Raw genomic sequence first — 27,344 nt, forward strand, 5'->3', positions numbered from 1 at the left:
GCCCTTCTGCTACCTCATTTATACGAAAAAGTGTCGTCAATGATTCAGGGCTTGTCAAGTTTCATCGTAAAACAGAGACGTATGAAGCTAATCATCTAGACTAGGATATGGGCACAAGTTGAGAGACGTTGGAGGCAGATGCCCTCGCACTATGGCACGTTTGTTGTGCTCGAGTGGCCCTGCAGCCGGGACAAGCGCTGTAATAGCTATTTTGGAACCACGAAAAGACTCAGTGTCGGGAACAAAGCCTACGATGTGAGCATGCCCGAAACTAAGAGATCTGGAATTGACTCAGGAGTCTATCTTTGCAAACTTAATAGGACACGTACGCAAATATTAGACGCTGACTTGATGCATGTAGGTACTGAAGAGGTTCGGATTATCACCAGGTTCTCGTAAGTAACATATAGTCTGAAGTTTGGTGAAACGGTCGAGTCTCAGGTCAATGGAGACCGGTGTAACGGATTGAAAGATGCCGTGGTATCAATTCTTCCATCAACTGTCTCCGTTACTCTGCTGATATGAAGAATTTCAGAGTTGACAGTAGGTCTTCGCAGAAGGTGATCTTGGCATCTCAAGCCTCTTAAATGCAGTATTTTTCTCGAAATGAACCTTTCATCTTCCTTACGTTATATGAACATGAATTCAAGCAAACTTCTGAGAAGAACATCAACTTCACTTACACATTAGCTCGATAATTAGAAGTATGGAGTACTTTATTCTGGAGGGCGGGGCTAACATCTACATTGATTGATAATGTACAAGAGAACAAGCGGCATTTTCAAGGAGATCTACTAGTACTGAAGATACTAGACTGAAGGTTTGTTTTCTCTGCGCCAGGTACGTGGTCAGGTCCCTGGACCAAGAGATGAGATTGTGAGCAGGACGATGGAGCGCCGGGTGTATGCATCCGCTCGGCCCCTCCCCCGCATTTTGAGCGTGAATACCGTCTTAGCCCCGGCATAGCCGTGAACCGATCGGCTATGTGATGACGACACTCTCACAAGTAGGCGGCCTCATAGTTTAGTGTCTATGGTCGGAAATCGAGTTCATGATAAGAACATCTCCGCCGGCTAATACCCTGAATGTAGCGCGAACCGTATGTATCTTCACTCACTCAACCAGCACATTACAACATGGCACAAGATCACAACGTAGGTTTCCATCCACGTATGTCCTCTACTTTACAAGGCTAACTTTGAATAGAGACACCGCTTCACTGGCGCGGAAGATGCGACAGAGAAGTTCTGCGACTTCATAGTCCGGACCAAGTTCGAGGATATTCCAGACCAAGCTCTTGCCAAACTCTTCGATCTCGTCATTGATCACATCGGAGTTGGGGCTGGCGGCGGTGCTCACTCCGAGTCTAGTGGGCATATCGTCAAAGGCGTTGAGGCTTTCGCGATAGGCTTGGTCGGAACGAGTAAAGTTTACGGCAAAGAAAAGACTTACCCGATCCCAATCGCAGCTTTGCTGAACGGAGCGTTTGCGCATTCTTTCGACTTCGACGATACGCTCGCTATTGGCATTATCCACACTGGCGCAAGTGTCATTCCTGCGGCTTTAGCACAGGCCGAAGCTTCAGATGCGCCAGGGACTCTGCTGCTCACGGCACTCTCGGTCGGGTATGAGGTGGCTTCTCGTCTCGGTCGTGCCTTATCGAGTGGTGGGTATCCCCGAGGCTTCCATAACACCAGCACAGCCGGCATTTTCGGAGCGGTTGCCGCCATCAGCAAGATCAAGGGCCTGACGACTGAGCAAATCTATCATGCATTTGGTCTAGCTGGATCAAAGGCCGCTGGTTCGATGCAGTTCCTCGATAATGGATCTTGGAATAAGCGATTGCATCCTGGCTTCGCCGCCCATGATGCCTTCCTGTGTGTTGCACTCGCGGAGGCCGGCGTGACTGGGGCATCTCACATCATTGAGGGCAAGTGGGGCTTCTTGCAGGCTCACTCTGCGAGTGTTAACGCTGTTGGGTTGACCGAGAACCTGGGGACGGAATGGCTATATCCAGCAACAGCACTGAAACCGTTCCCCGCGTGTCGGTTCACTCATACCGCCATTGAAATCACAGCTAAACTTGCCGCAAAGTCCGACTCACCGAAGCTGCCGGACAGGATACTCGTAGGGTTGACTCGTGCTGGATATGGTATCGTTGGCGAGCCCAGCCCCAACAAGAAGCACCCCAAAACCATCGTTGATGCTCAGTTCAGCATCTACTATCAAGTCGCCGTCGCGTGGCTATTCGGTAGCGACATCGGCTGGGGTGCCTACGATGCCGACAAGATGGAGAGCAAGCAGGTTGCACAGCTATGTGATAGGATCGAGGTCGAGATCAATGACACACTCGAGAGGGAATTCGAGGTGCGAATGGCGTTTTCAGGCATAGGTGGCGTAGGCGATATTGAAGAAGCGATGGTATTTCCCCTTGGTGAGAATGAGCATCCCTTTTCGCACGAGCGAGTTGAGAAGAAGTTTAGAGGCATGGTCGCGTCTGTTTATGATGAGAATCGTGCGGGAAAGATCTTACAAGCTGTACAGGGGCTTTCCACGGGACAGTCGAAGGACCTGATCGATTTGTTGTGAGTGACTCGTGTAATGCGGGATTATTTAGCGGAATTGGGGGGGTTTTCTCTTTCGGGCAGTACAACACAGCCGGTGACGGAACAGGCCCGACAGGGCTCAGGTGATTCATGAGATGGTGCTTCCTATTTCAGCAACTTTGTGCTGGAGTTGGGAAATGCTTCCAAATTTGTCCAGGTGTGAAGGCGGGAAGCCCTCTTCCGGGCTAAAGGGGGGATCTCCCCAAAGTCATGTAAAGGAATCGAGAATTCGAGACCAACACCAGCCGACCGAGGGGTGGCTACTTCCCAGGATGTCCGGGCGGATTTGCTGTTTGCGGTTCATTATGGCGGTCTAGACCCGGAAATAAACTTACGGAGGCTCGCCGAGATGGACGCGCTCCGGTGCGCTCAACCTTGCAAAGCTTCCTTAGGCACAGGCAAAGGGGCTGAATGAACACCGGCTGCAAGTGGTCTTGAGGTTCTTACAGAGTAAAAAGATAGAAACACGGATTTCTAATGCAATATTTGCGACTAAAGCAAGGAAACGCCAGTAATTAGAGACCGAGGTTGAGCCCGAGTCCAACTGACAGCCCAACGGAGTAGACAATTGCGCCTTCACTGCACTTGGTGCTGGGTAATGGTGCCAAGAATGGAATGACACCCGATTCAACCACAGCTTCGAGGATTTCATGGAAGTAAATGCAGGCCTCATAATCGGGCCTGTGTGAATGATCTATCATCATTGCGACCACAGCAGGGAGGATCCGATGAAGCTTGAGGTGGTTAGGTAGTTGAGTTGAGGATGTCATTCGGTTAGCATTAAAGTAGGGGGAGTCCACTCCGGTGTAGTCACCCCGACAAACAACAAGGTAACACCACCATCAGGGCATCTTTCCCGTGTCAGAATCTTCGTACATAGTGTCTCTTGAGTAGACTGACGTGTGGGCTTCAGTTATAGATCGGACTCTGATGACCGTGTTCGTATTATTTGTTGCCATACCAAGCTGGAATCCGGGGGATCGATGAGACAGAACCATGGGTGAGCCCCTTGTTTAGGCCCGAGCGTGCATATTTAACGGTATGAGAGCACCGTTTAAAGCTCCCACATCGCGAATGGCCTAGGTAGGAAATCCCCAGCCATACATGCAAAGCTCGCCACGATGGATTGATTCAGCCCTCGTGCCACCATTTTCGACGGCTGTCACGCTGCGGGAGAGCCCGATCCGCCCGTGCTCTGACTTCTCGGCCGGGCGGGAGTGCGGGGGATGATACGCTTCACTACTACTTCATCTCGCTTCCGGGTCTGACACACAGGGGCACCCCTTCTTCTCCAATTGCTAGACAGCGGGTGAAGCCACGAGTGATGTCGCACTGCAACCCTTGAAGGGATCGACTCCCTTGGAACCATGGAACTGTCGTGGTAGCGTTTGGTCTACCGGCTGAACTCCTTTTTTTTGGGTGATGTGCGGAGGGCAAGGGGCGGGAAGGCCAGTTGACCGGTTCTTTTATAGCCATGCATCGCCGTTTAGACGCGACCCAGGTCCCTGTTCGAGGATCTCTTCGATCTTTGGAACCATTTTATGACACCTTGCCCCTTGGCAGCCAGGGCGATATTGAAGACTCCTTCATGCGGCGCTTCTCGATACCGCGTCGCGATTGAGTACATCTCGCGGTTATGGACGACACGCCTTGGGACGAACTCCCACACGACGACTATGGCCCGGGGTTGCTCGCCACAGTGTGGACGCTCATCGGTATTGCTGGTGCGTTTATCGCCCTGCGGATATACTGCAAGTTCTCGCGTGGAAGAGGACTGTGGTTAGACGACCATGTGCTGGTTGCATCGTGGGTAAGAAGACCTTAACTGCTGCTGATGACGAAGTTGTCAATGTCTAATAACAAGTAGTGCGCTCTACTAGCTCTCGGATCGTTCATCTCCATCGATGTGTCATACGACTTTGGCAAGCACAACTGGGATATCACACCGGGAAATTGGTCGTGGCTATTGCTCTACGCCAACCTCTCTGGGTCATTTTCGATTATCGCGGCAGCGTGGAGCAAGACGTCATTCGCGCTGACTCTGCTTCGCATCACACGGGAATCCTCCGAACGATGGATGAAGCTGCTCGTGTGGTTCATCATCATCTCGATCAACACATTTCTCGGCGTCAATGTGCTCTTCACCTGGATACAATGTTGGCCGGTCGAGAAAACTTGGAGAACGGCATCAACACCTGGCACGTGCTGGCCAAAGAGCATCATGATGAACTACAACGTCTTCACCGCATCGTACTCTGGAGGCATGGACATCGTGCTCGCCATATTGCCTTGGAAGATTATATGGGGACTCACAATGACCAAAAAAGAGAAATTTGGTGTCCTGATTGCTATGAGTATGGGCGTATTGTGAGTCTGCTTCGATGATAGTATGATCCGCTTGAGAAGTTAGGAATCCGCGTGACTGACCCGTACTTCCGCCAGCGCCGGCGCTGTATCTTTCATCAAGATCCGAACGATTGCTGCGATTGGGGCTTTTGACATTATCGATACTGTCGAGTTAGTGATTTGGGGTGCATCAGAAAGTGTCGTCACAATCATCGCTGCAACCATACCGATACTACGAGCCTTGGTCCGGGATCACAAAGCACCACCTGCTCGATTCGCCAGTGACGAAGAGTCTATGATGCGCCGTCTAGGAGCAGCTTCCCTGGCAACGGCTACCGTAGCGAGTCCAGGGGTTAGGAGATCAAGATCTGATCTCGAGTTAGTAGAGTGGAAGGACCCTATGACTGAAACTCGGACAGACCGGTATGACCAGGCCTCGAGGTCGTGGATAGTAGGAGATGTGAAGTTTGACTCAAAAAGAGGAGATGCAATGATACCACCAATGAATGCTTTCAAACGAGATCATGAGGAGACGGAGTATAGTGGTTCTGTGGAGTTATCTAGGAGATTAAAATAGTCCCGAGCATTCACTGTTCACAAGTCTTCATCGACCACTTTACAGAGCAATATACGCATACATAGGTGGGTACGCTGGTATCCTGTATGTCCCTTCCGACACCTCGCTATTGTCGCTATCCTACTTTAGGAGGCTGAAAGAGTAACTCGAGTAACGTTGCAATTGAGGGCTCTTTGGTCTCTACTTGTCAAAAGGGACACGCTCAGGCCCATGTCTATGTATTATTCTAGAACGATCGTCACAATGGATTGGAATTTGCTTCCAAAGTTCCTCTTGGGTATCATGATCGCTAGGCAGCAGAACTACAGAAGAACGCTAAAATCCTCCGGGAGCATCGTAAGGAACTTAGGTTGGACTTTGGTGAGTCAAGTGTCACTTAAAACGCGTGGTGTGCCCTATCTCATCAAGGCGAAGTTTCTCTTTGGACTATGAGAAACTACAAGAAACAAATATACTCGGAGACATTCTTTGTTCCGGAAGCACAGTGCCGCTACCCCTCAACAACGCCACCATCCAGTCAACGACGTCTGACGCGCGGACTCGCCAAAAATGAAGTTACCATTCTACATCGCAGGCCTTCTCTTCTCAGTTGGTTCACACACTGCAAACATGAGACGAGCGGTCCCTGATTTCACTACTTCAGAGGCCGGCAACCCTTTCGTGGACGGGTGGTACGCCGATCCGGATACATGCGTCTACAATGGCCAATATTGGGCATTCCCGACTTCATCCTACGCCTATGACGAACAGATCTACCTCGACGCTTTCTCTTCGCCCGACCTTGTGCACTGGACCAAACATGCAAATATCCTCACCAAAGCCCAGGTATCTTGGGCAAACAGAGCCATGTGGGCGCCCGCCCATATCGAACGCGACGGAAAATACTACCTGTACTTCGCAGCCAATGATATTCAAGAGGGAGAAACACAAATTGGCGGTATTGGCGTTGCTGTAGCAGACCAGCCTGAGGGCCCTTACAAAGATGCGATTGGGAAGCCGCTCATTGGCGAGTACCATAATGGAGCCCAGCCCATTGATCAAGACGTCTTCATCGACGATGATGGTCAGGCATACATCTACTATGGTGGCCACGGGCATGCCAATGTTGCAAAGCTAAACAGCGACATGGTCAGCATCGGCACCTTTTCAGATGGCACCCAGTTCAAGGAAATCACACCTGAGAACTATGTGGAGGGTTCTCTGATGTTCAAGCGCAATGGAAAGTACTACCTCATGTGGTCTGAAGGAGGTTGGACGGGCCCGGACTACTCAGTCTCATACGCCATTTCGGATTCGCCCGTTGGTCCTTTCAACCGAGAGGCCAAGATCCTCCAACAGGATACCGCTGTCGCAACTGGTTCTGGCCACAACGGGGTTATCAACGTCCCTGGGACCGACATCTGGTACATCTTCTACCACCGCCGACCATTGGGTGACAGTGACGGCAATCATCGTCAGCTCGCCTACGATCGAATGTACTTCAATGAGGATGGGACAATCAAGCCGGTCACGATGCTCGTCAAGGACAATTTCGATGACGGGAACCTGATTGGCTGGGACACCTCTTTTGAGGGATCCTTCTCTGTCAAGGACGGAAAGCTCAGTGCGGAGAAGGCTACAAGCGGCAAGGTCCTTCAAAACACAGGATTTGAGAATCTGATATTCGACATCGACATCGCTCTCGTTGACCCAGATGTTGGGTCCAATGCTCAAGATTCTGGCGATGCGGGTGTTCTTTTCGGTGTCACAAGCGCGTCCGCAGGAATCGACAACGTGACTGGGTTCTATGCTGCCGTCGATGCTTCCGGCGAGATCGTTCTGGGTCAAATGGATCAAAGTTGGACTCTACTAGCATCCGCCAAGTCGCCTATCCAGACTGGGACAAACTACCACCTCAGGGTGGCTGCGATTAACAAAGAGGTCAAAGTCTTTGTTGATGATATGAGCGTGCCCAAACTTACGCATACTGTATCGAAGAGTACCAAGGGGACCACGGGAGTGCGATATTTCCGGACTGGGGCTCTATATGATAACCTTTCTGTTGCGCATCCGCAATAAAGAGGATAGCAATCGCTTACATGCGGACGAACTCGGAACAGTCGACGGGATGATTCAGCACCTGTACTTAGATATTCACGATGGGTCATCATCGGGTCATCGGTGCACATATTTCTATAGGCTACACATTAGTTGAACGTCCAAATCGCTCACCTGCTTACCTACTAGACTTGGATGTGACATTTCTCCATGTACGAATGCCGCTCTTGTATATTGCCATGGCAGACCGCCTACCGCGACTACAACCACAACCATCCACAGCCAGCTGGTCACTTACCTAAAAGCGTATCCGATAAACTCGCCCAACTCGCACTGATTACTATGGTAGTCCGATTGAATAGGAGCGGGGTTCTAGAGAACAAGCTTCCCCGCTCAAAATTCCGTGTGTCCGAAGCATGCCGAGGCACGGGAGATCAACTCAACATTCAAGAGACGGAGCACGGAGCACGGAGCGCCCGAACCCGCTCCACCTGGCATGCTGTCAAGGGCCACCATTCGCACCGGAATTCACGGAGTGGAAACCTAAAAGATTGCGATCGAAGGGAGAATTGGTAAGCCGTGTCTCCGCCCCAATGGAAAATGGTAGTTGTGTCTTACGTCAGTGAGGGGACGATGGGCGGAGGTATTTATCCTTTCGAGTCCCGGCGGTCTAGACTCGACTGACAACGCCAAATTCAATTCAAAATATCACCAGACTGAACTCGAGTCACTCACAAGTCAACCACTCAATCACATCTTTCCTTCATACAACCGGAGTACAAACGAAAAATCCGTCAAGATGCCTGCCACTGTCTCTGTCCTTTACCCCAACGAGGCCGATGCCAAGTACAACATCGACTACTACGTCGAGAGCCACATGCCCATGGCCGCGGCCACGTGGAAGGCGGCCGGCGTTCAATCCTGGAAGGTCACTAAGTACTCGGCATCCCCCGACGGAAAGCAGCCCAAGTATGCCTTTGCCGGTATCCTTACCTTCGACAGCGTTGAGAGCATCCACAAGGCGCTTGCTTCGCCCGACACGGCCAAGGTCATGCAGGACGTCCCCAACTACAGCAACAAGGAGCCCGTCTTCTTGATTGGCGAGGACGCCAAGGAGGCCACCCTTTAAGTGCCCTCACGTGGCATGATATCCGGGACTGGGAAGAGCGAATCCGTTTTTGAGCAACGAGCGGAGGAATGGATCATGGAGACTGCGCAAATACGTACATCAGCTATATCGGAATAGTAGCAGTAATGAAGAAATCTTACGACACATGAACCGGGTGTTCCCTATGGAGAGACTCGCTGACTGATCTTGTTACGAGTGACTGAAACAGAGATTCGTTGACTAACGTACGAATGAAATATAATTGAGACCTCGACAAGCCTAATTGTTAGTATTCCTATCACAGGGATGGTTCGAACCGTAGGTGACGAAGAGGTCAAAATCTATATATATTTAACTTCTATATAAGGTATAAAAAGGAGGTTCTAACTGGAGGTTAGGTAGACCGTAGATCTTGTAAGTATGGTCTATAAGTGGCCCCTGCACGGGCCCCTTACCTCGAGGTCGAATTGGACTTCTAATCCAATACTGATTATCTCTCTCTTTTATTACTTAATTACGGTGGTTAGAAATATAATTCGATCTCGGGCTCTTTCACCGAGGCTGCCCCCTTTTTTTCCTTCTTTTACTCCTTATAGGTTACCTATCCCTCTATCTATATCGTCGCCCTTCCTTCGCTAATAAAGTACTCGAGCCCTTTATTAGGCATTACCTTCGTAAAAGTATCCGCTAGATTATCGTCCTTATTAATCTAATAGATCTCGAGGATCTTGCGGCGCTTATATAATTACCGGAAGGCCATGATGTCTATTATCAGCCTCTTCTCCTTCGTGGTACCTAGTTTAATAAGGCACTCATATAGCAAATATAAATCGGTATAGACGATTATTAGTATTGTAAAGATATTAAGTCGATCGGTAATCCTCTTTAGTATCGTTAAGATCGCGTATACGATATCGACGCCATTAACCATGCCGTAGACCTTTAAGGTAAGTACACTTCGTATAACCCTTTTGCTCTTTATTAACGAATAATAGATGATATTACCGTAGATCGTGAAGTTCTCCTCTCCTATTGCCTCGTTAGCAAAAATTATTATATATCCCACTTATAATATAAAGTTATCATTATTCGTAAATAAGCCGTCAATAAATATATAAAGCTTCGCCTCCCTTAAATCGATAAGTTAATACACGAGCCCCTTATCAAGGTTTACTTACTACTACTATAGCTATCGGTTAAGGGTATTAAAGTTACGTTCTATCGGTAAAATAGCCTATACTACCCTTATATAATTAAAAGTAGCCTCTGGCTAATAGATACTTATAATATAAGCTCCTTATACGAGCTCTACTTTATACCGCTTTTAATAATTAGTTACTTTTAGGTCGATAAGGGTAATCTTTTTACCTTACCCCTTCTATCAAAAGACAATATTCTCGCCCTTAATCGTAAAGATCTTACCGTTAAATATAAATAATATATCCTCTATAAAGATCTTTTTTAACTTAGTAGTAAACTTTACCTTCTCCAGCTCCTTATCCTCCTTCTCTATAAAGGCCGTATTAAAAAGCCTTAATATATCGTCGATCTACATTCTGACAATTCTAAATAGATCATTTATATATGTAGAAACTAGGAGGCAAGGATTATACGTTAATATAATTATCAAGAGCTTATTAATATAGAAATCGTAGTATATTGCCCACTAATAAGTGCCTGACTTTACGAGGCCGTAGAATGGCTTTAGCACTTCGATAATCATATCGTCCGGGTATTTACTTACTATCTCCCTTAATAAGTAAACCAATATCTTCCTCATAAGCCTTATTACCGATTAAGTATATACCTAGGTGATATCACGACTCTAGATCCGGTATCCTCTTTACTATAATAATGCCATTAATACTATTATTAATTGTTAGCTATAGCGCTGAACTATTGGCAACTACGTAAGTAGTGCCGCCTTCTCGACGTCACTATAGCCTTATATTATATACCTTGATTTCTTATACGGTTAATTTATCCCTTTTCCTTTGATCTTATAGACCATTTATAACTTAAAGATACGGAGGTTCGTATATTTCTCTAGGTCGTAAGTGATAAATCTATAGACCCTTTGATCGCGCAGTATATTAGCTTTGATAAGGTCGGAGCCTTTATATAGTCGTCCTATAATTATGATTATCCCTTATTCCCTTAGCTTAACCGTTATTATAAAGTCTATTTTTTTTTAGCTATATAGAAGATAGTAGTAGCCTTGGTGTTAAATATAAATTACCGTTAAAGTATTTTTCGGGGTCTTCTTTAGCATCTTACTTATAGTAGGGGTACTGGTTCTTTTTCTGCCTTATCGTTTAAGGGTACTGTAATGATGATCTCGTTAAGGATGGTTTCTTACCCCTTATTGCTTAGTTATCCCTTATCGCTTTGTTAAGGTAGTTCCCCTAGCTCTTTTTCTTTTTATAGGTTAGAAATCACTCCGTTAGGGTCGATATAATACGGTCGTACCGTAGTGATTAATACCTCCAGTAGTTGGTCTTGATCTCTCGCGACGACATAAGATCGTTCGTTAATTAAGACTAACTTATATAGGCCTATCTATTACTTTATAGTTTCCCTCTATACCCATACCTCCAAATTTAGGGGCATATTGAGGTTAAAGCTTACGTCGGGCCTATTATGTATAATAATAGCTTTATTAATTTGCCTTTTAGTATTTGCCTTACGGAAAGTCTTTATTACTTTCTTGATTATTCGCGCCCTCTAGGTCATATCTAGTGACGGCGGTAAGGCCGTCGTTATTTATAAGTATATTCCGAATATAAGTAGCGTTAGAACGAGCCCCTTAGGTCCTATGGTATTATTATAGCACTTAAGTGCCATCTAGAGGCACTCTTTATCCGTTAAACTAGGGCTCTCTTCCTGGATGATCTTAAAAGCTCTTTTTAATTACTAGTATGATCTTTTTACTTTACTAATACTATAATATACTTCGATAGGGACGACTTTTAGTTAGATACCGTATAAAGTAGTATTCTCTCTAAATTCCGCCGACTTAAAGCTAGTACCGGCATCGGTTTTAATGCCGTCTAGTGGACCTTGGTATATATCGATCTAATAGCACTTTAGCGTTACCTACACGGTCTTAGCTTATATATCTTAAAAGAATTGGCCTCCTTAGAATAATATAGCTTTATCGATTATATAGAGTACTAATTAACTGTTTAAATAAAAGATATCAACAACGATTTCCTAATTAAAATTAAGGTCGTTATATAATTTAAACTTAAATCTATGCGGGCTCTAGGTATTTATTTAGTACTAGTAGTATACTATCGTTAATTATTCTAGAGCCCCTATTTCTATATCGTTCTCTAAATATTTAAGGAGATTATATAGTTTTATTATCGACGGATAGCTAAATTATCGATATAGTCGCTTAAGTTCACTTTCTATTAAATAATTAATAAACTTAATATCTAGTTTAAGCTTTATAAACGCATACCCCTATTATCGATCGACGAGCTTAGAGTACTTTCTATTAAATATTCTATTCCTTATGTTATCAAATATAATACCCAATTTATCCATATCATTTAGGTATAAGAGGAATAATATATTAATAGGTAAAATATAGAAAATTATCGTTCCAAATTATATATTTATATCTATAATACCTAAGGTACTTATCTCTTCCCCTAGGCTAAAACTGATCCTCGTAATACCCGCATTTATAATATTAAGGGTTACTAATAAGATCTTTTAGAGTGTATAGAATTATCCCTTGCCCCCTATCGACTATTATAATACCCCGGTATCTAGAATAATCCCGTAAAAGGTTTCTAAACTATACCTTTTGCTAACATAGAATACTTATACTGGATTACCGTAGAACCCTCCTAGTAGGTATAAATTATGTATTTATAAGCCTATCGTTCTCTTTTCCTCCCTAGGCCTTTTGATTTTAGTACGAGCTATAGCTACGGTATTAATATTCGTGTCCCCTGTACTATTAAGCGTTATCGTTAGCTAAAAGACCTTCCTTTATTAACTATAAAGGAAAGCCTGCTTATTTAGGGCTTATACCGCTCTCTGTTTGTTTAGTATTATATATCCTCTTAAGGTTGACGGGGTAAAGAAAGAATAAATAATATCGTTAACTTTATTAAAGTTAAGGTCTTGAGTATACGGGGTAAGATCTTCCTCGCTCTTAGACAACTTAATTACGTTCGTTAGATAGTCCTTATAGACCACCAGGAATTAGTTAAATCGATTATAGCCCGTCTTGCCTTATATGCCCTTTACCTTTTTATATTAATCGTACAACTTAGTACATTCCTTATCAAAATAGTTACTTAACCAATAACCCTCCTTTTTATATATAAAACACTTTCCTTTCTACAGTACTCGGTTAGTATTAGACCAACGCCCCCCTAAGGAGTCTGTTCTTCCCCCCTAGCGGTTACTATACCTTACCTCTCTTCCTTTACTATTATATATACAGTCCACCTAGTACTATTAATAAGGGCCTTTATAAAATTAGAGGTAAATCTGATTTAGTATCCTGGCTTTAATATTAAAGCTAGACTATAGCCTTAAGCATAGTATTTTATAGTCCTTAAGCGGTTAATATAAAGTCATCTTTACCTCTAATACCCTCTATACCGCTATATATAAATAACTAACCTTTTACTTATTAGTCCCCTCATTTAGCTACGTCCTCGCTAGTTTATCGATCCTATCGATAAGCTCCTCGAGGATCTTAATTCTCGACTTTCTTTTTATTATTCTAGCTACAGAGCTAAATAACAATACCCTCAGCTCTAAGAGGAGCTCAAGGCTCCTATTTTAGGTCTCAAATCGACTTCGGATTATATTAACAATACTAAGAAAGTCAGTTCGATCGATATTACGCACCGCTTAATAATAATACTCGGTAACTTTCCCTATTAATATAATATTAACTACTAAATAATATTAATGTTCTCGGATACCGACTTTTTCGTAATAGTTATAGAATATTATAAGGGTTTCTTATAGGACCTTATATCTCCCCCCTAAGTATAATTTCTCTTTTAGAAAGATCTTCTTTAAGTTAATGAACTATCTTATACTAGCTACCGCTAGATCGTTCTCTTTACGTACTTTTTATACGGTAGTATAATTAGGTAGTATCTATATTATCGACCTTATACTTTATTAAGTATTTAAGATTAATCCTTGGATTAGTATTGTCGTTAAGGTCGTTATTATAATAAGTAGAATTATCATTTAATACGCCTCCAGTATAATCCCTTTTATCTATACTAGATTAGGCACTACAATATTACCATTAGTAATCTTTAATAGAAAGTCCGGTTAGTTTACTTATTTATTAAATTCTTTATACTTTAATATTACTTTATTAATCTAATTCTGGTCCTATGGTATAAAGTCCTTTATAGCTACTATTATTATAAGTATCTCGTAGGCCTTTTGCCTTACCCCTTAGGCTAATAGAACGCCTTAGTAGTGGAGGAATCTATTTACCTCCTTGATAATACTAGGATTAGTATTGGCGAACTATTTATTTTTTTAGTCGCCTAGGTCGTTTACGACTTTATAGAATAGGGGTTACCCTTCGAGCCCCTTACGGGTATATATCTCTATAATAAAGACTAATACCGTATTAATTTACTCGCTATTAAGGTAGTCTAAGTCTCGATATAACTATTTCCCCTAGTATTCTAAATTAATCTTAACCTAATTTTCTAGGATAGGAGTCCTTTTATACGTTTTATATACTAACTTACCCTTTATCGTCCTTTAGTTTATATTTTTGTTTATAGGGGCTAGCGTATTTAATTTTAATAGGGATATGTTAGATCCGCTTATTAGTCGTAGTAATAATATATTATCGTTGTTTACTGTGTTTATCGGGGTCTAGGAGCTTCCTATGGCCTTTAACTTCTTTATAATAAACCTCGTTACTATCTACTCTTAGTCTTTTAAATTAGCCGCTATGTTTTTTATTAACGGTTTTTTTTTTATAATATACTTTATCGTATAAAAGAGGTCTTCCGGTAGCCCTTTTTTTATATTCTCTTTTTAAATGTCTTCTTAGCTTTCTCCCGTACCAACTAGGGTAATAGGCTCTTTTTTTACCTTTATAGCTTAATAAGGATATATAGTCTGAAGAATTAGGTACTTTATACCCCTTTACAGGGTGAGCATTATAATACTTCTAAATCCCTTCCTTCCTTATCTTAACTCCACCTAACTCTTATTCCTTCGGAATAGCCGAAGGGTAGTAGGTATAGGTAAGAAAGGGAAGCTTAACTTTAGAATTTTGAAGTCGGTCTTAATAATAGTAATATCGCCGTCGATCCCGGTAACCTCCTCGGATTCGACCAAAAAATACGCTTAAAGCTACCGGTAGGGTCTAGTTCCTACCTAAACACCCTATTACCTTAAAAGTTTATTTCTATAGTCCTAAGGTGCCTTTTTATATCCTCTAATTAGGCCTATTTCGTTATACGGTTAAGATCTATAGTAGATTTACTAATCTAGCAAATCTAGTAATTTCGCTTATTTTCCTCTATTAGTATACGGGCCGCCCGTAAATTATTAAATAAGATAAATCGCATAAGGGCGACGTAGGTAGCTTAGTCGCCTTTTCGCAATTCCTTTAATTACGGTTTATTTTTAACGTAATAGACGTCGACCTTTTATAGGCAATTAAGGGCTATAATTCCTCTACTTCGTTCCGTTATAGAGATTTACGTCTTATCACTTGCTTTCTATCGGGTAGGTAGCACGATTCTCCTATTATGTTCTGTTTAAGGAGGTCGTCTCTTCTACTTACAAGATACCTTATTAATCTGTAATAATAGGATTTAACTACTAATCAGTATTAATATTCTTATCATAGGGATGGTTCGAACCGTAAGTGACAAAGAGGTCAAAATCTATATATATTTAACTTCTACATAAGGTATAAAAAGGAGGTTCTAACCGGAGGTTAGGTAGACCGTAGATCTCGTAAGTATGGTCTGTAAGTGGCCCCTGCGCGGGCCCCTTGCCTCGAGGTCGAATTGGACTTCCAATCCGACACTAATGTTCTTCATGCTGTGTTGAATTCAAGTCTGTAGGAGACAGCGCCTTGCTGTTGTAAGGGGGTTACCTGAAAACCAGAGCCCGAACCTACATGTACGTACCTTACTTTAGGTATACGCAACTAGCAGGCGAGTTGCGAGCATGGACTTGATTAAATATCGGCACCCTTGTCAACACTCCAAGCGGCTCCGAAGACGTACATTATACGGAGAGGAAACCTCCTTTATAGACGGGTTTTTAGATCGTAATTGCATCACGTTATTTCTTCCATACACACCGGATCGCATGATCTTTTTCAGAATATTGCTAAACCCGAGAGCATAACAGCTTCACTGTTAGCTGAGGTATCTTTCTCCGCCGATGCACGCTAACGCAGCTCGCCAACACACGAAACTTGCGTATTGGGACAACGTTTGACCGCAGGTAAGGTAAGGGAATAAGAGCTGTCGATAACCACGCTGCCAGTAGTGGTTGATTTAAGAGTACATTTGGCATGGAGTTGTGCAGCCTACGGAACGTTTCTCTTATCTCCTAGATTCTATCAACTTAGACCAGTATAGTGATGCAAGCCATGCAGCTAGCTTGATCGTTCGCTATTGATACCCGGTCGCCGATAGATACCTTCATGATTACTCCCCCCATGTTCTTTTGCTGTTTGGGACGCTCAAACATGCCGCTGCTTGCATGCAAGTGAATCTATGTAGACCAACTTCTTCACAACCATGTCTCGAAGAACCGCACTGCTTGTAGAAAAGCATCTTCTTTCGCAGCCTTTTGGACGGGATTATTGAGATCAGGGTGTGTAGCAAACCCATGAGGTGTTCCGCCGTAAAGCGCCATTGTGAATGGCTGACCAGTGGTTCCCATGGCTGTTTCAATCTCCACCCTCCTCTTCGTCAACATGCCTGTATCACCCTCTGCGCGGCGTAAAAGTCAGCAACGAATCTCTGCACTTTAGGAAATAAGAAAGCGTAGTCCGGAATGTGGACGTACCAGCTACGGCCAAGCTTGCAGGTCCTTTAATGGCCATAATTTCGTCATCCCCGAGTGCGCTTGGATGTGCAGCAAACCCGACTTGTACCCCCTTTTTGTTCGGGAGCCCAAGTGCTCGGAAAACATATCGTCCACCGAAACAATACCCGGTCGAAGCAATACTGCGGACACCCATTTGCTCTCGCATATACATGATGGCTTTCTCAACTTTGGGATCTGTGACGCTAGGCCCATGTGACTTGAAGAACTCGCTTGCGTTGAACCCTGTCATTGAGCCTTCGGTTCTTGGTTTGCCGTCCATCAAGTCCGGGGCAACGGTGATGTAGCCCGCGCGGGCAAAGCTGTCGGCGAGACTTTGAGAGCATTAGTTACCTAGAGTATAAAACTACCCCCTATAAGTTTATAAATCCTAAATTGACTCACAGCATGTTCTCATTCGATTGAATTCCGAAAACGTCAGGCAGCATGAGAACTCCGAATTGTCTCATTGGATCTGGCCCCTTTTCGCTCTTATTTCGCGGCATAGAGACATAGAGGTCAACTGATTTCGTTAGTAGACGTCACTGAGCGCAAGACTCAGTGATGGATTGGTCACTTACGCCCATTGAAAGGAACAACCTTTCCAACCGGAGTGCCAGCATATGCCAAGATGGACAAGTCAGCGACGTACGAACTCCTACTTTCCGCTAGGGACACCAATCCGAAAATTGCAGAGACGGCATAGAGGTATCGCATCGTGACAAACTTCTTGACCGAAAGTACTGACAGGAATGCACAACGTGTGCACACATCCTGACTGGGGAAGGCCGATTGTTTTAACGGACCAAAACAAGCGCAACATGGGATGTAGACCCTTCCCCGAGGCACCGTACCTGCATAGAGACTGCCTCACAGAGGAAGCTTAACTGCAGTTTGACTCGGGACCCGAAGAGAATCATGCCGAGAGTGTCCCTTGACTTTCGAGGGTGTGGCAAGCTGCTGATGTGCAGAAAGCTTGCGCCAACCTGGGAGCTAGAGGCGCCAGCGAGGTGCTCGCTTCAGCCAGGTTAATTGTTTGATCTGATCGAAAGACAAGACGACCGGAGCTAAAGAAAGGTGACCCAATCGTTTTCTTAGCTGTCCATCTCATACATGGCCGGTGCTGCGCTCTTCGCAGCGTTTCGGGGTCGTCTCAGTCAAAGCTTGATGAGATGAAACGAACACTTCCTCCATCGGCAACGGAGAGAAACAAACAGAATATCCTTTATGTCTTTCTTCCAGAGATGCGGTCGAGGTATGAATCCAATTGAGTGGACTCCCGTTTGTTTTGTTCCTGACCTCAAGGAATGCAAATACTCGTCACCCATCCACCTCCTCGAGACAGATGGTCGTGTATATTCGTGTTTATTGGCATATCTTGACGATGACTTTCATAACCCCACAGAGAGGCGGTGTCCTCAAGAAACTGAAGTCTGAATGAGGGTCTATGAAAGCCTGCGGAACCAATGGTCATATCTCTCAAAATCTACCGCTGTTTCTCCCTGCTTTCCATTGGTGTGAGGAGTCACTTGTACCGGCCTTTCAAGTGTGAAGAACGGCTTGAGGCGACGGGATCTCTTCATTCACATATGTTCCATAGACCCAGCAGGCATTGGCTTCGAAGCCAAAACATGAGGCTACTCTGAGTGACAGACCCAATATTAACACGATGAACATGAGCTAGCATAGTCAACCGCGAAGCTATGGGGTAGGAATCTGCGTAGGCCCAAGCGGTCGATACCTCCCCGCCCCCCACATCCGCTGGATTCTAAGGTCAATGTGGGGTATCTACAAATCTTGGACTTAGGCAACGGGCAAGTTTGGATGAATGGAGAAGAACTAACTTAGTTGTATTTATTCTTCTTGACGGGTACATGTAGACCGTTTAGTAGTATTACGAGCAACATTGATTCCAACATGGCATCTTCCTACCCCGAAAAAGGCATCGCTATGAGACGTGGAACTGCACGATACGAAGAATTTCGGAAGTCTTACTTCAATAGAGAAGAAACCGGCAGATATCCAACTGAGATACATGTTGCAAATACCTCTCAGGATATCGTCGAAGCACTTCGCAAGGCCAGAGAGTTAAAGGTCTCAGTCGGTGTCCGATCTGGGGGACATCTTCCTTCCAAGCCCTCTTTGGTCCACAACGGGATTCTTATTGACGTCAGCAACATCAACCACGATGTTCAATATGACCCAGCTACGGAGGAAGTCGAGATGGGTCCTGGAGTTCGTGTTTATGAAGCTTGGAAAGCCACAGACGCCGTTGGCAGATTCTTCCCTTTCGGGCACGCGCCTGACGTAGCACTGGGAGGGTTTTGTCTAGCGGGCGGCCAAGGTCTTTTCATGAGAGCATGGGGGGCTACTATAACAGAATGGATTGTGCGATTGGAGATTATCGTTCCGAATGGCCGAGTGCTGATCGCAAGCCGGACAGAAAATGCAGACCTCTTCTGGGCCGCTCGAGGCGGTGGTCAAGCATTCTTCGGGGTTGTGACTCGAATCTGGAGTCGGACCATACCGAAAAAACGTCTCTTCTGGAGATCTACAACATTCACCGTCAGTGATAAGTTCGAAGACCTACTCACTTTCGCTTTCAAACGGAATGACGCCATGCCAAGGAACTTTACCGAGTCGGCCATTTGCGTACTTCATCCAGAGTTGTTCGACAGTGAAGCAAGAGAAGTTGTCCCTAAAACATCCCCTTTGGTGATGGCGATCAATGTTTGCGCTTACGCAGATACCCTGGTCGAGGCTACTGCAATGCTAGAAGTCTGGGATGGAGTCCCTGGGAGCATCAAAGATTGCCTCACTGAGACGAAACCGACAACGGAAGCGAGCTGGGAGGAGTTCTTCGAGCTTCAGCGACAGATCAACCCAGAATCATCAGACCAGAATTGGGGGATCAACAGTATCCTCAACGATCCTTCAGTTCCGCTTCCAAAGGTGAGGAAATATCCACCACATTTCAGATGAACTCACGCTGACGCATAATTTCCTAATATCTCAGCTGATTGAAGCCATCAAACCTGCAATGTGCGACTTGCCAACGAAGTCGTCCTTCGGCTGCATATACATCTGTGACACCATTCGGCCAGACGAGAAGGATGCCGTCTTCAGCATTCCTCAGCAGTACTACATATCAACATTCAGTGGGTGGAAAGACCCTGCTCTTGTACCTCGAGTCCGAGAAACCATGCGAACATCGTACAAAAAAGCTGAAGCTGTTGCCTGTGGGATCTACAGCGCCGACTTCGACCAGTCCAAAAACTCATTGCATTCACCCGAGGTATGTGCCATTTTTCTGACGAAGGCTAGCGAAAGCACTGCTCACGTTAATTCAGATCAAAGTTTGGACAGATTCAGCTCGCGCTCGCTTTATGGAGATTCGAAGGCGGTGGGACCCTGATGGGCTGTTTATAGGATACAAGGCTTTTGATATCGACTTCAAGGCGAAGCCAGCTCTCTAATTATATGGCTACACGTGTACGAAGAAAATGTTTTTCTATGCAATTAAGTCAGATCAAAGGACTTTGTCTGGCAGTACCGGAAGGCGGTCGTATGACTCTCGGATGGTAACCTTGTACTCCCCTCCCGTCTCTCATAATGATGGGTCTCAGTAGAGGATGTGTAGAATTTCTCTATTGACATGGGTGCTCTTTACCACATAGTACCTTGAGGTGAAAACGGCGGTGAGCAATCAAGAATTTAAGAAATGAAAGATTAAAATATGGAAAAATTGAGCAAATAAACGAACGTTGTGGCGGTAAAGTAATTATTCCATGAACAACTAGAAAAAGTCTAGATTAAAGAAATAAATGATGAAGTAAGTGGATAATCCCGAAGTGCTCTTTCTCCACTCTGCAGCATTGTTGGCGAACTTATCCCGCGCCTCGCGTTCCCAACGAGAAGTGTTGAGGTCAGCACTTCGGAATGAGGAACAAGGACCCCGGTGGCTTTGTAACCACGCCAAATACCACACAGAACAATGCGGGGGAGCGTCAACGTGGAGATAGCTTGACACAATATATGAAGACTGGACACATCCGCTTTGGCCGCATACTGGTTTGGGGTAATGAGAAAAGCTCGCGGCAAAACATATATCATTCGTATAGAAACACCATGAAGGACCTTAACAGCCTTCTACCCTCGAGTAGCGCTGTTGACCTTATCTTACTTGATGGAGGAGGTTTCACTACAACAGACGACACGAAGATCCACGCAGACGGGCATGACAGTCCCTATTTTCTTTACGACTGGTGTTTTTATATCCATCACAGAGCATCAGGTCGCAAGATCCTTTGGGATCTTGGTATTAGTGATGTGAGTCGAGGATTCTGGGAACTACGTAGGTACACTCAATATCTAACTTGCAACAGGACCGACAAATGTACACCCCGTTCGTGTTGAACTACCACTGGACAAGCTGCAACCCAGTCGGACCACGCCGGCGGCTTGCAGACCAGTTGAGAGACCTTGGTGTGGAAACATCAGAGATTGACACAGTGCTCTTCAGGTAATGTTTCTACGATCAAAACCAATTACGTTCATTTGGATGCCGGGAAAATTAACCGGCTAGCAGTCACGCACATTGGGACCACTGCCGTCCGGTCAGAGCAGAATTTCCAAATGCCAAGGTCATCTTTGGCCGCGGAACCACGTCACACTGCTCTCCGGGGCATATCCAGAACGATGAAGTCCAGCCGATGGTCCAGTGGGATTCTCGAATTTTCGGCGATGACAAAGTTCGGACAGAAAATTTCCAAGAGCTTGAAGGCTCGTGGCAGTCCTGGGGACCGTTCAAATCAGCACTGAATTATTTCGGGGACGGCAGTCTCTGGATCATCGAAGCCCCTGGGCACATGGCAGGCAATCTCGCAGCATGTGCGCGTCTAGAATCGGGCGAACGCGTAATAATGGCCAGTGACTGCTGCCATTCAAGGTTAGTTGATATCCGCACTTCCATGTCAAGAGTTTTCACGTTATCTTTCACAGAGCCCTTTGCATTGGACTCATTTTCCGACAGAACAGTAGTCTGACATTCGTGCAGGGACATCTTTCTCGGTCACCGAGAAATTGCCAACGTGGAAATGGCCGACGGATCCCGTTTCTGCTTGCATGAAGATCTAGACGAAGCGCTTGATACGATTTCTAGGCTCAGAAAGGCAGCTGAGAAGTATGAGATGCACATTGCGATGGCTCATGATGCTGAGTTCATCAAGGACGGCAAGGACCCTGTGTTGATGTCAATCTTGCACCCCATGTTCGATAGCACTGTCCTGAACAGAATCAAAGCTCATGGAAGGCCATGATGGGCCAGGAACGCATTATTTCTGGCCAGCTAAGTACCTCAAGAAACAGATGCTCATATCATGCTGTCAGCGTTGTCACTTGTGAGAGCTGGCCCCTGCCACTTCCCCGCAGTCTTCCCCAGCCATTGCCGATATAAACATCACTTATCCGCAGTGGCTTCTGGGGTGCAGAAGGCTCCGTAAAGCTTGCTGGGTTCGCCCTTCCATCATTGCCGACGGTGTGGTGCATGAGATGTGACGCTAGAGAAGCTGACACAGCCCTGATTCATCAGCTATCAGCGAGTCGCAGGTCGTGGATTTCAGACTCCCAGGGCACTAAGAGGTCAGCACGCATCAGGTGCGGAGAAGAGTGTAGGGGCTGTCCTGGTCCCCCGCAAGTCAAGCCCGGCCTCTGTCGGCATCTCAGGAATCCGATCTGCTAGCAGCGTTCCTTGCCAACACCACATCATAGCATTTGAGGCTACCAAAGCACTTCTCGAAGCTGTTCGAATCGACGGAGGGAAAGCGTCGAAACACGGTCGCCGCGTTCAGAGATACAGAGCATACAGATAACACGTCGATGTCTTCAGGACCCGAAGGAAGTCCCTCCAGCGCCGCGCGAAGAGGTCGACCACGACGACAGTACAAGTGTGCGCACTGCTCAAAAGCATTCAAGCGCAGCGAGCATTGCATTCGGCACGAGAGAACCCATACGCACGAGAAGCCCTACGTGTGTCGATACTGTCACAAGTCATATGCGAGGAAGTAAGTATTGGCAAGGCTTTTCGGCCTTAGACAACCCACGAATCTCAGCTAAGGGGGAGCTTCTAGGGACCTTGTAACGAGACACGAGCGCACACTTCATGCGAAGGAACAAGCAAGAGAAAAGATTGCGGATGTGGTGACAGTGGCATGCGCGCCATTGGCGCAAGCGACAGCTTTTTCGCCGTCGAGAGGCAATGGCTACATGAACGTAGATCAAGACGACGACGAAAGATCTGGACAAGAATCTCCAGACTCGCAGTCACCAGATGAAGGCGCCGCTTCTTCCACAACATCACCATGTTCCAGTCAAGCGCACCGTGCTAACTCGCGGCGGAAGTCATCCTCCCGACGGACAGCCGATCCCGATCTCGAACTAGAGCAGATGTTGATGTCTTTTCAGCCATTGACTGATCAGTCATTCGAGGCGCGTAGGGATCCAAGAGCCACGGAAAGTCGACCCGCAGATATCTTCCAGCATAGTACCCAACAAGAGGGAAACTTGCTGCCTCTTCATTACTTCCACGACGTCGATCCAGTTGAAGAGTTGCCTCCTTTAGATCCAGCCTTATTCATGGACATGGATCTTCCTTTCGAGAGCATTGCCATGGACGTACCGAGTAAATATCCAGAAGAAAACAGACATGAGACCGGGGCTTCAGAGGAACAACCCCCGCATCATCCACAGCACCCACCAGAGGGAATTGATGCTGCTGGTCCGTCCATGAACGCAACCGAAAATAGTGAGTTGTTCTCACCGAATACACTGGCCCACCTCGGCATGAGCACATTTAACCTGTCGCCCTTACCAAGCAACACTGCCGAGCAGAGAGATGATCGCAGACAAACCTTACGCCATCCCAACACTGCGGACCTTTCAAGCGGAGGTCCTCCTAGATGGGCTAGCTGCCACATATCGTCGGGCGGCAGCGATCTCCCTTCTTTACTCGAGGACAGGCGTCAGCAATATCCGACCGTCACCTTTGATGAAGACACGCACATGTCTCTTCGCAAAGACACATCTTCGCGGCTGAAGTCATCAACTGGAGACTTTCAGCTACCCACCGCCAAAACATTACAAGGCTTCTTATCTGCTTATATGACGAGTTTTCATAGCCATTTCCCAATCATCCACATGCAAACCTTCGACTTAGCGCACACTCCAGGCCCCTTGGTGCTTTCGATTTGTTCCATTGGCGCTCTTTACCGCCTGGACCGTCGTCGGGCGCGTCATCTCTATGCCCTGGCGATCAGCGGTGTGGAACAGGTGCCTCAGCCAACCAAGGATGATTCCAAATCCATGGTAAAGGATTACTTTCTTTGGTTCGTGCAGGCGAAAATCCTTCTCAGCTTTTACGCAATCATGAGCGGGGAGAAGGATCTAGTTGATGCAACGATGAAAGACAACGGCTTCTACACTTTGGTGAGTCTACCTACAATATTTTGCAATGAGTCGTTGTAGACAACTTCGAAAGAGTTGTACTGATTGCCTATTCGAAGGTCTATAACAAGGCTCGACTTGCGGTAGAAAACACTCAAACAGAATCATCCGAGATGACATGGCACACATGGATCGAACTTGAGTCATGGAAACGCGCGCTAGGAGGCATCTTCATAGAGAGTACCCTCACCATGGTGATCTACGACGTCAACCCCGGATTTCACGCGACCCAAGATCTGGACATTGAAACATATCAAGATGAAAAGATGTGGAACGCAAGGTCACCTGCAGAATGGCGAGAGCTCCGCACGGCTGCCTCAAAAAGCTCGCCAAACAGCCGTAGGCACACGATTAAGGACGTTCTCGTTGACATACTACTGGAAGGGAAGTATCATGCCGATACAGTACCGTACCATGTATCGTCTTTCACCGCACTTGTTCTGACCCATGCCATTGTGGTTCATATGTGGCAGAGATTACAAGTCTGCCAGGCCCTCGCTTCAACATGCTCAATAGCAACGACTGGCAATGGTGATGACCAAGACCCACTCAGAGCTTCGCTTCTCAACGGAGCCATGCAGTCGCTGGCTCGGTGTGGTGCTTTTCTCAAAGGCGTCAGCAGCGAGTTGCGTCAGCCACGTCCAGAAGAAGACGAGAAGGATAGAGAGCTCTCACTTGTCTTCAACTGCCAGGCAGTCTTGCGTATTGCTTACACCAGATTGTCGAAAATCGCCACCACCCCCTGTCGAATTAGCCTGTTGAACCTCGAGGACAGGGACATTGAGTCATGCGTGGCATCATTCGTCAAAGGCAGGATGGAACGAAGCTCCCATCTTCTTGAGATGGTATCAAAGTCCTTTGAAGGAATGGTTGTCCCAGTCAAGATGGGGCATCTTCTGGTCCGTAAGACTGCTGCTTTCCGATGGAGTATCGAGCATGCTGTAGCAGGGTGGACTGGTGGTAAGTGAACCCGAACAAAATCCCGAAAGCTAAAAGATAATTTCATCACGCTGATATAGCTATGAGCAGGTCTTCTTGTGTCGAAATGGGCCCAATCCATGGAGCAGGACATGATGGTTGGCGTACAACCAAGCCAAAGCGAGCTGGAACTTCTGACTTTGATCCGAGAGACTTTAGATGAGGCTGAGTGCGATATCGGCGAGGGCATGTCCCTCGCTGCCGGGATCGCTAGGACATGGGGCTGGTTTCTACAAGATGTAGGTGATGAGATTTCGTCCTCACGCAGTATTGCATGTTGATATACTGATCACATTTCAGGTCTGGGTATGGGGCATAACGCCACGGATGGGAGGAGTACTGAGTCAACTGGCCGATGCATATCAGGACGCATATGATGCCAACCGCCGCACCTCTACCGGCTCGGCATACAACGTAGAAAAGACGGGTCGAAGGGTACATCAAACACCTATGTTGCAGAATGTGTTTTGCTAGTAGTCAAATACGTCAAGCGGCTGTAATGTTGAGCCAGAAGGCACAACTCAAAACTTATTTCCCGCAGGCTAAGACGGTAAACAGAGTATCTAGGGAGCTATACGCGTTATGAAAGAGGAAAAGACAGGAGCAGTGGGTTAATCACTCAGTCGCCAGGAACTGCGACGTCGGAGTTGACCATTCTCTCGTGGGGAATCGCTAGGCGCAAGGGAGAGCAGCGTGCTGAAGCCTTCCTACGTAAGATACATTGATAGGTCGCAAGTCAGCGAGTTGGAAATAATGAGTTTCTACTTAAATGCGTGCTCCAAAGCGTTCATATAAACTTATTATGGAAGTCCCACCTCCCAAGTAGGACCTGATCTTCGACGTGGCGATGTAGGATCAGGTCGTATAGTTACCCCGCATGTATCTGTGGCCGCCTGGAATGTTAGTACACGCAAATTTCACCCACGCTCGTTAATTACCGACCGCCCCATCCCCTATCACGCAAGATATCGAAGAATCCCAAGCCAAAATGTCTGGGTTCAATGACATGATAGCTGCCCTTACAGCCCTAGAATCGACCGCACAAGGAGAAGTCCAAGTCTCCGCCCTTAGAGGCGGCGAATTCACCCTCCCCAAGCGGTTCTTCGTTGCGGGGGTATCCGAGAACGAAACAGCACTTGTCCCGTCACTCTCTTTCCTCGTGGTGCAGCAGCTAGTCGACGGGGGTCGCCGACACATCCTCTTCGATTTGGGCTTGAGACGAAATATTGAGCGTTACTCGACGCCAATACAGAGCCACACGAAGAACCGGCAGCCGATGACTTTACTGCCGGATGTTCGCCAGAGCTTGATCGATGGAGGCTTTGATGCGGCAGCTATCGATGAGGTCATTCTCAGCCACGTTCACTGGGACCATATTGGGACTCCCTCTGACTTTCCCAATGCTCGTTTTCGAGTTGGTGAAGGATCGCTCGAATTGCTGAGCAAGGGAATGAATGGTCACATGTCTCATTCCAATTTCCAAGCTGATCTTTTCGATGGCCTCAGGGTTGAAGAGATTACGAGCCCGAGGGGAAACGAAGAAGACACAGGGTCCGCAAAGAGATGGAAAAACTTGGGAAGGTTGAGATTGCTGGAAATCGGGGAGAACGACAGTGGCTCTTTATATGTTGTCGATTTGCCGGGTCACTTGCCTGGTCATCTTGGTCTTCTGGCAAGAGTAGGACCTCAGTCCTGGGTTTTGCTCATCGGAGATGCTTGTCACGACGCTCGTCTATTGACAGGCGAGATGCGGATAGCTGAGTGGGAGGATGGTGAGGGTCGAGCTTGTTGTATCCATGTGAACAAAGAAGAGGCTACAGAGACGCTGAGCAGCATTTCAATGTTGAAGAAAGCCTCGATGCAAAGCGGTCTCGTATTGCGGGTCATTTTTGCTCATGATGCAGCTTGGGCAAAGAGTCACCAAGAAGCCTTTTTCCCAAGCAAGATCGATTGTACCCCCAGACACAGATGATAGAATAGGTATCAAGAGTTCTACCGCAAATTGCCTTTTTTAGAAGTTGTCAATGATCATGAAAGTCTTCAAGTTTGAAGTATCTAAATTTGCGCTGGTTTCACGTGCCTAGCTTAGTGCTCGTGCTGTGGGATATGCTTTGCCATCAGACTT

At 46.2% G+C, this 27,344-nt stretch overlaps 9 protein-coding genes across 9 annotated transcripts; 8 read left to right on the forward strand and 1 right to left on the reverse strand.

Moving 5' to 3' along the window:
* Window positions 1-1,416: 1,416 nt before the first annotated feature.
* BDP55DRAFT_544712 (uncharacterized protein) lies at window positions 1,417-2,589 on the forward strand (the record flags this gene model as incomplete). The annotated part of the gene is made up of 1 exon (XM_060568508.1): window positions 1,417-2,589. A coding segment is annotated over one exon (1,173 nt), but the record flags the coding sequence as incomplete, so codon positions are not given.
* Window positions 2,590-4,242: 1,653 nt separating this feature from the next.
* Window positions 4,243-5,529, forward strand: BDP55DRAFT_691415 (uncharacterized protein; the record flags this gene model as incomplete). Its single annotated transcript, XM_060576964.1, has 3 exons — window positions 4,243-4,416; window positions 4,474-4,973; window positions 5,049-5,529. The coding sequence occupies 3 exons, from the start codon at window positions 4,243-4,245 to the stop codon at window positions 5,527-5,529; spliced, it is 1,155 nt and encodes a 384-aa protein (XP_060433720.1).
* Window positions 5,530-6,100: 571 nt separating this feature from the next.
* On the forward strand, window positions 6,101-7,716 carry BDP55DRAFT_652495 (putative glycosyl hydrolase). Its single transcript, XM_060574114.1, has one exon. The coding sequence runs from the start codon at window positions 6,139-6,141 to the stop codon at window positions 7,585-7,587; it is 1,449 nt and encodes a 482-aa protein (XP_060433721.1). The 5' UTR covers window positions 6,101-6,138; the 3' UTR covers window positions 7,588-7,716.
* A 388-nt stretch (window positions 7,717-8,104) lies between these two features.
* On the forward strand, window positions 8,105-8,845 carry BDP55DRAFT_652497 (uncharacterized protein). Its single transcript, XM_060574115.1, has 2 exons — window positions 8,105-8,138; window positions 8,194-8,845. The coding sequence occupies exon 2, from the start codon at window positions 8,366-8,368 to the stop codon at window positions 8,693-8,695; it is 330 nt and encodes a 109-aa protein (XP_060433722.1). The 5' UTR covers window positions 8,105-8,138; window positions 8,194-8,365; the 3' UTR covers window positions 8,696-8,845.
* Window positions 8,846-16,444: 7,599 nt separating this feature from the next.
* On the reverse strand, window positions 16,445-17,458 carry BDP55DRAFT_545103 (dienelactone hydrolase; the record flags this gene model as incomplete). Its single annotated transcript, XM_060568549.1, has 4 exons — window positions 16,445-16,647; window positions 16,724-17,076; window positions 17,147-17,264; window positions 17,323-17,458. The coding sequence occupies 4 exons, from the start codon at window positions 17,456-17,458 to the stop codon at window positions 16,445-16,447; spliced, it is 810 nt and encodes a 269-aa protein (XP_060433723.1).
* Window positions 17,459-18,691: 1,233 nt separating this feature from the next.
* On the forward strand, window positions 18,692-20,217 carry BDP55DRAFT_691419 (uncharacterized protein; the record flags this gene model as incomplete). Its single annotated transcript, XM_060576965.1, has 3 exons — window positions 18,692-19,693; window positions 19,758-20,036; window positions 20,092-20,217. The coding sequence occupies 3 exons, from the start codon at window positions 18,692-18,694 to the stop codon at window positions 20,215-20,217; spliced, it is 1,407 nt and encodes a 468-aa protein (XP_060433724.1).
* A 595-nt stretch (window positions 20,218-20,812) lies between these two features.
* Window positions 20,813-22,111, forward strand: BDP55DRAFT_652500 (beta-lactamase-like protein). The gene is made up of 4 exons (XM_060574116.1): window positions 20,813-21,070; window positions 21,127-21,263; window positions 21,330-21,689; window positions 21,798-22,111. The coding sequence occupies exons 1-4, from the start codon at window positions 20,870-20,872 to the stop codon at window positions 22,057-22,059; spliced, it is 960 nt and encodes a 319-aa protein (XP_060433725.1). The 5' UTR covers window positions 20,813-20,869; the 3' UTR covers window positions 22,060-22,111.
* Window positions 22,112-22,414: 303 nt separating this feature from the next.
* Window positions 22,415-26,063, forward strand: BDP55DRAFT_652502 (uncharacterized protein). The gene is made up of 5 exons (XM_060574117.1): window positions 22,415-22,803; window positions 22,870-24,223; window positions 24,301-25,201; window positions 25,271-25,458; window positions 25,520-26,063. The coding sequence occupies exons 1-5, from the start codon at window positions 22,619-22,621 to the stop codon at window positions 25,691-25,693; spliced, it is 2,802 nt and encodes a 933-aa protein (XP_060433726.1). The 5' UTR covers window positions 22,415-22,618; the 3' UTR covers window positions 25,694-26,063.
* A 70-nt stretch (window positions 26,064-26,133) lies between these two features.
* BDP55DRAFT_652504 (beta-lactamase-like protein) lies at window positions 26,134-27,254 on the forward strand. Its single transcript, XM_060574118.1, has one exon. It carries the CDS (start codon window positions 26,208-26,210, stop codon window positions 27,189-27,191), a length of 984 nt encoding a protein of 327 aa, XP_060433727.1. The 5' UTR covers window positions 26,134-26,207; the 3' UTR covers window positions 27,192-27,254.
* Window positions 27,255-27,344: the final 90 nt, after the last annotated feature.

Source organism: Colletotrichum godetiae (assembly GCF_030913485.1).
Source record: "Colletotrichum godetiae strain CBS 193.32 chromosome Unknown BDP55scaffold_7, whole genome shotgun sequence".
Classification (NCBI taxonomy): domain Eukaryota; kingdom Fungi; phylum Ascomycota; class Sordariomycetes; order Glomerellales; family Glomerellaceae; genus Colletotrichum; species Colletotrichum godetiae.

Coding starts and splice junctions, on each gene's coding strand:
- BDP55DRAFT_652495 (XM_060574114.1), top strand. CDS start 6,139: ATGAGACGAGCGGTCCCTGATTTCACTACTTCAGAGGCCGGCAACCCT.
- BDP55DRAFT_652497 (XM_060574115.1), top strand. CDS start 8,366: ATGCCTGCCACTGTCTCTGTCCTTTACCCCAACGAGGCCGATGCCAAG.
- BDP55DRAFT_652500 (XM_060574116.1), top strand. CDS start 20,870: ATGAAGGACCTTAACAGCCTTCTACCCTCGAGTAGCGCTGTTGACCTT. Junction 21,071..21,126: donor GGGATCTTGGTATTAGTGAT/GTGAGTCGAGGA, acceptor AACTTGCAACAG/GACCGACAAATGTACACCCC. Junction 21,690..21,797: donor AGTGACTGCTGCCATTCAAG/GTTAGTTGATAT, acceptor ACATTCGTGCAG/GGACATCTTTCTCGGTCACC.
- BDP55DRAFT_652502 (XM_060574117.1), top strand. CDS start 22,619: ATGTCTTCAGGACCCGAAGGAAGTCCCTCCAGCGCCGCGCGAAGAGGT. Junction 22,804..22,869: donor CACAAGTCATATGCGAGGAA/GTAAGTATTGGC, acceptor GGGAGCTTCTAG/GGACCTTGTAACGAGACACG. Junction 24,224..24,300: donor ACAACGGCTTCTACACTTTG/GTGAGTCTACCT, acceptor GCCTATTCGAAG/GTCTATAACAAGGCTCGACT.
- BDP55DRAFT_652504 (XM_060574118.1), top strand. CDS start 26,208: ATGTCTGGGTTCAATGACATGATAGCTGCCCTTACAGCCCTAGAATCG.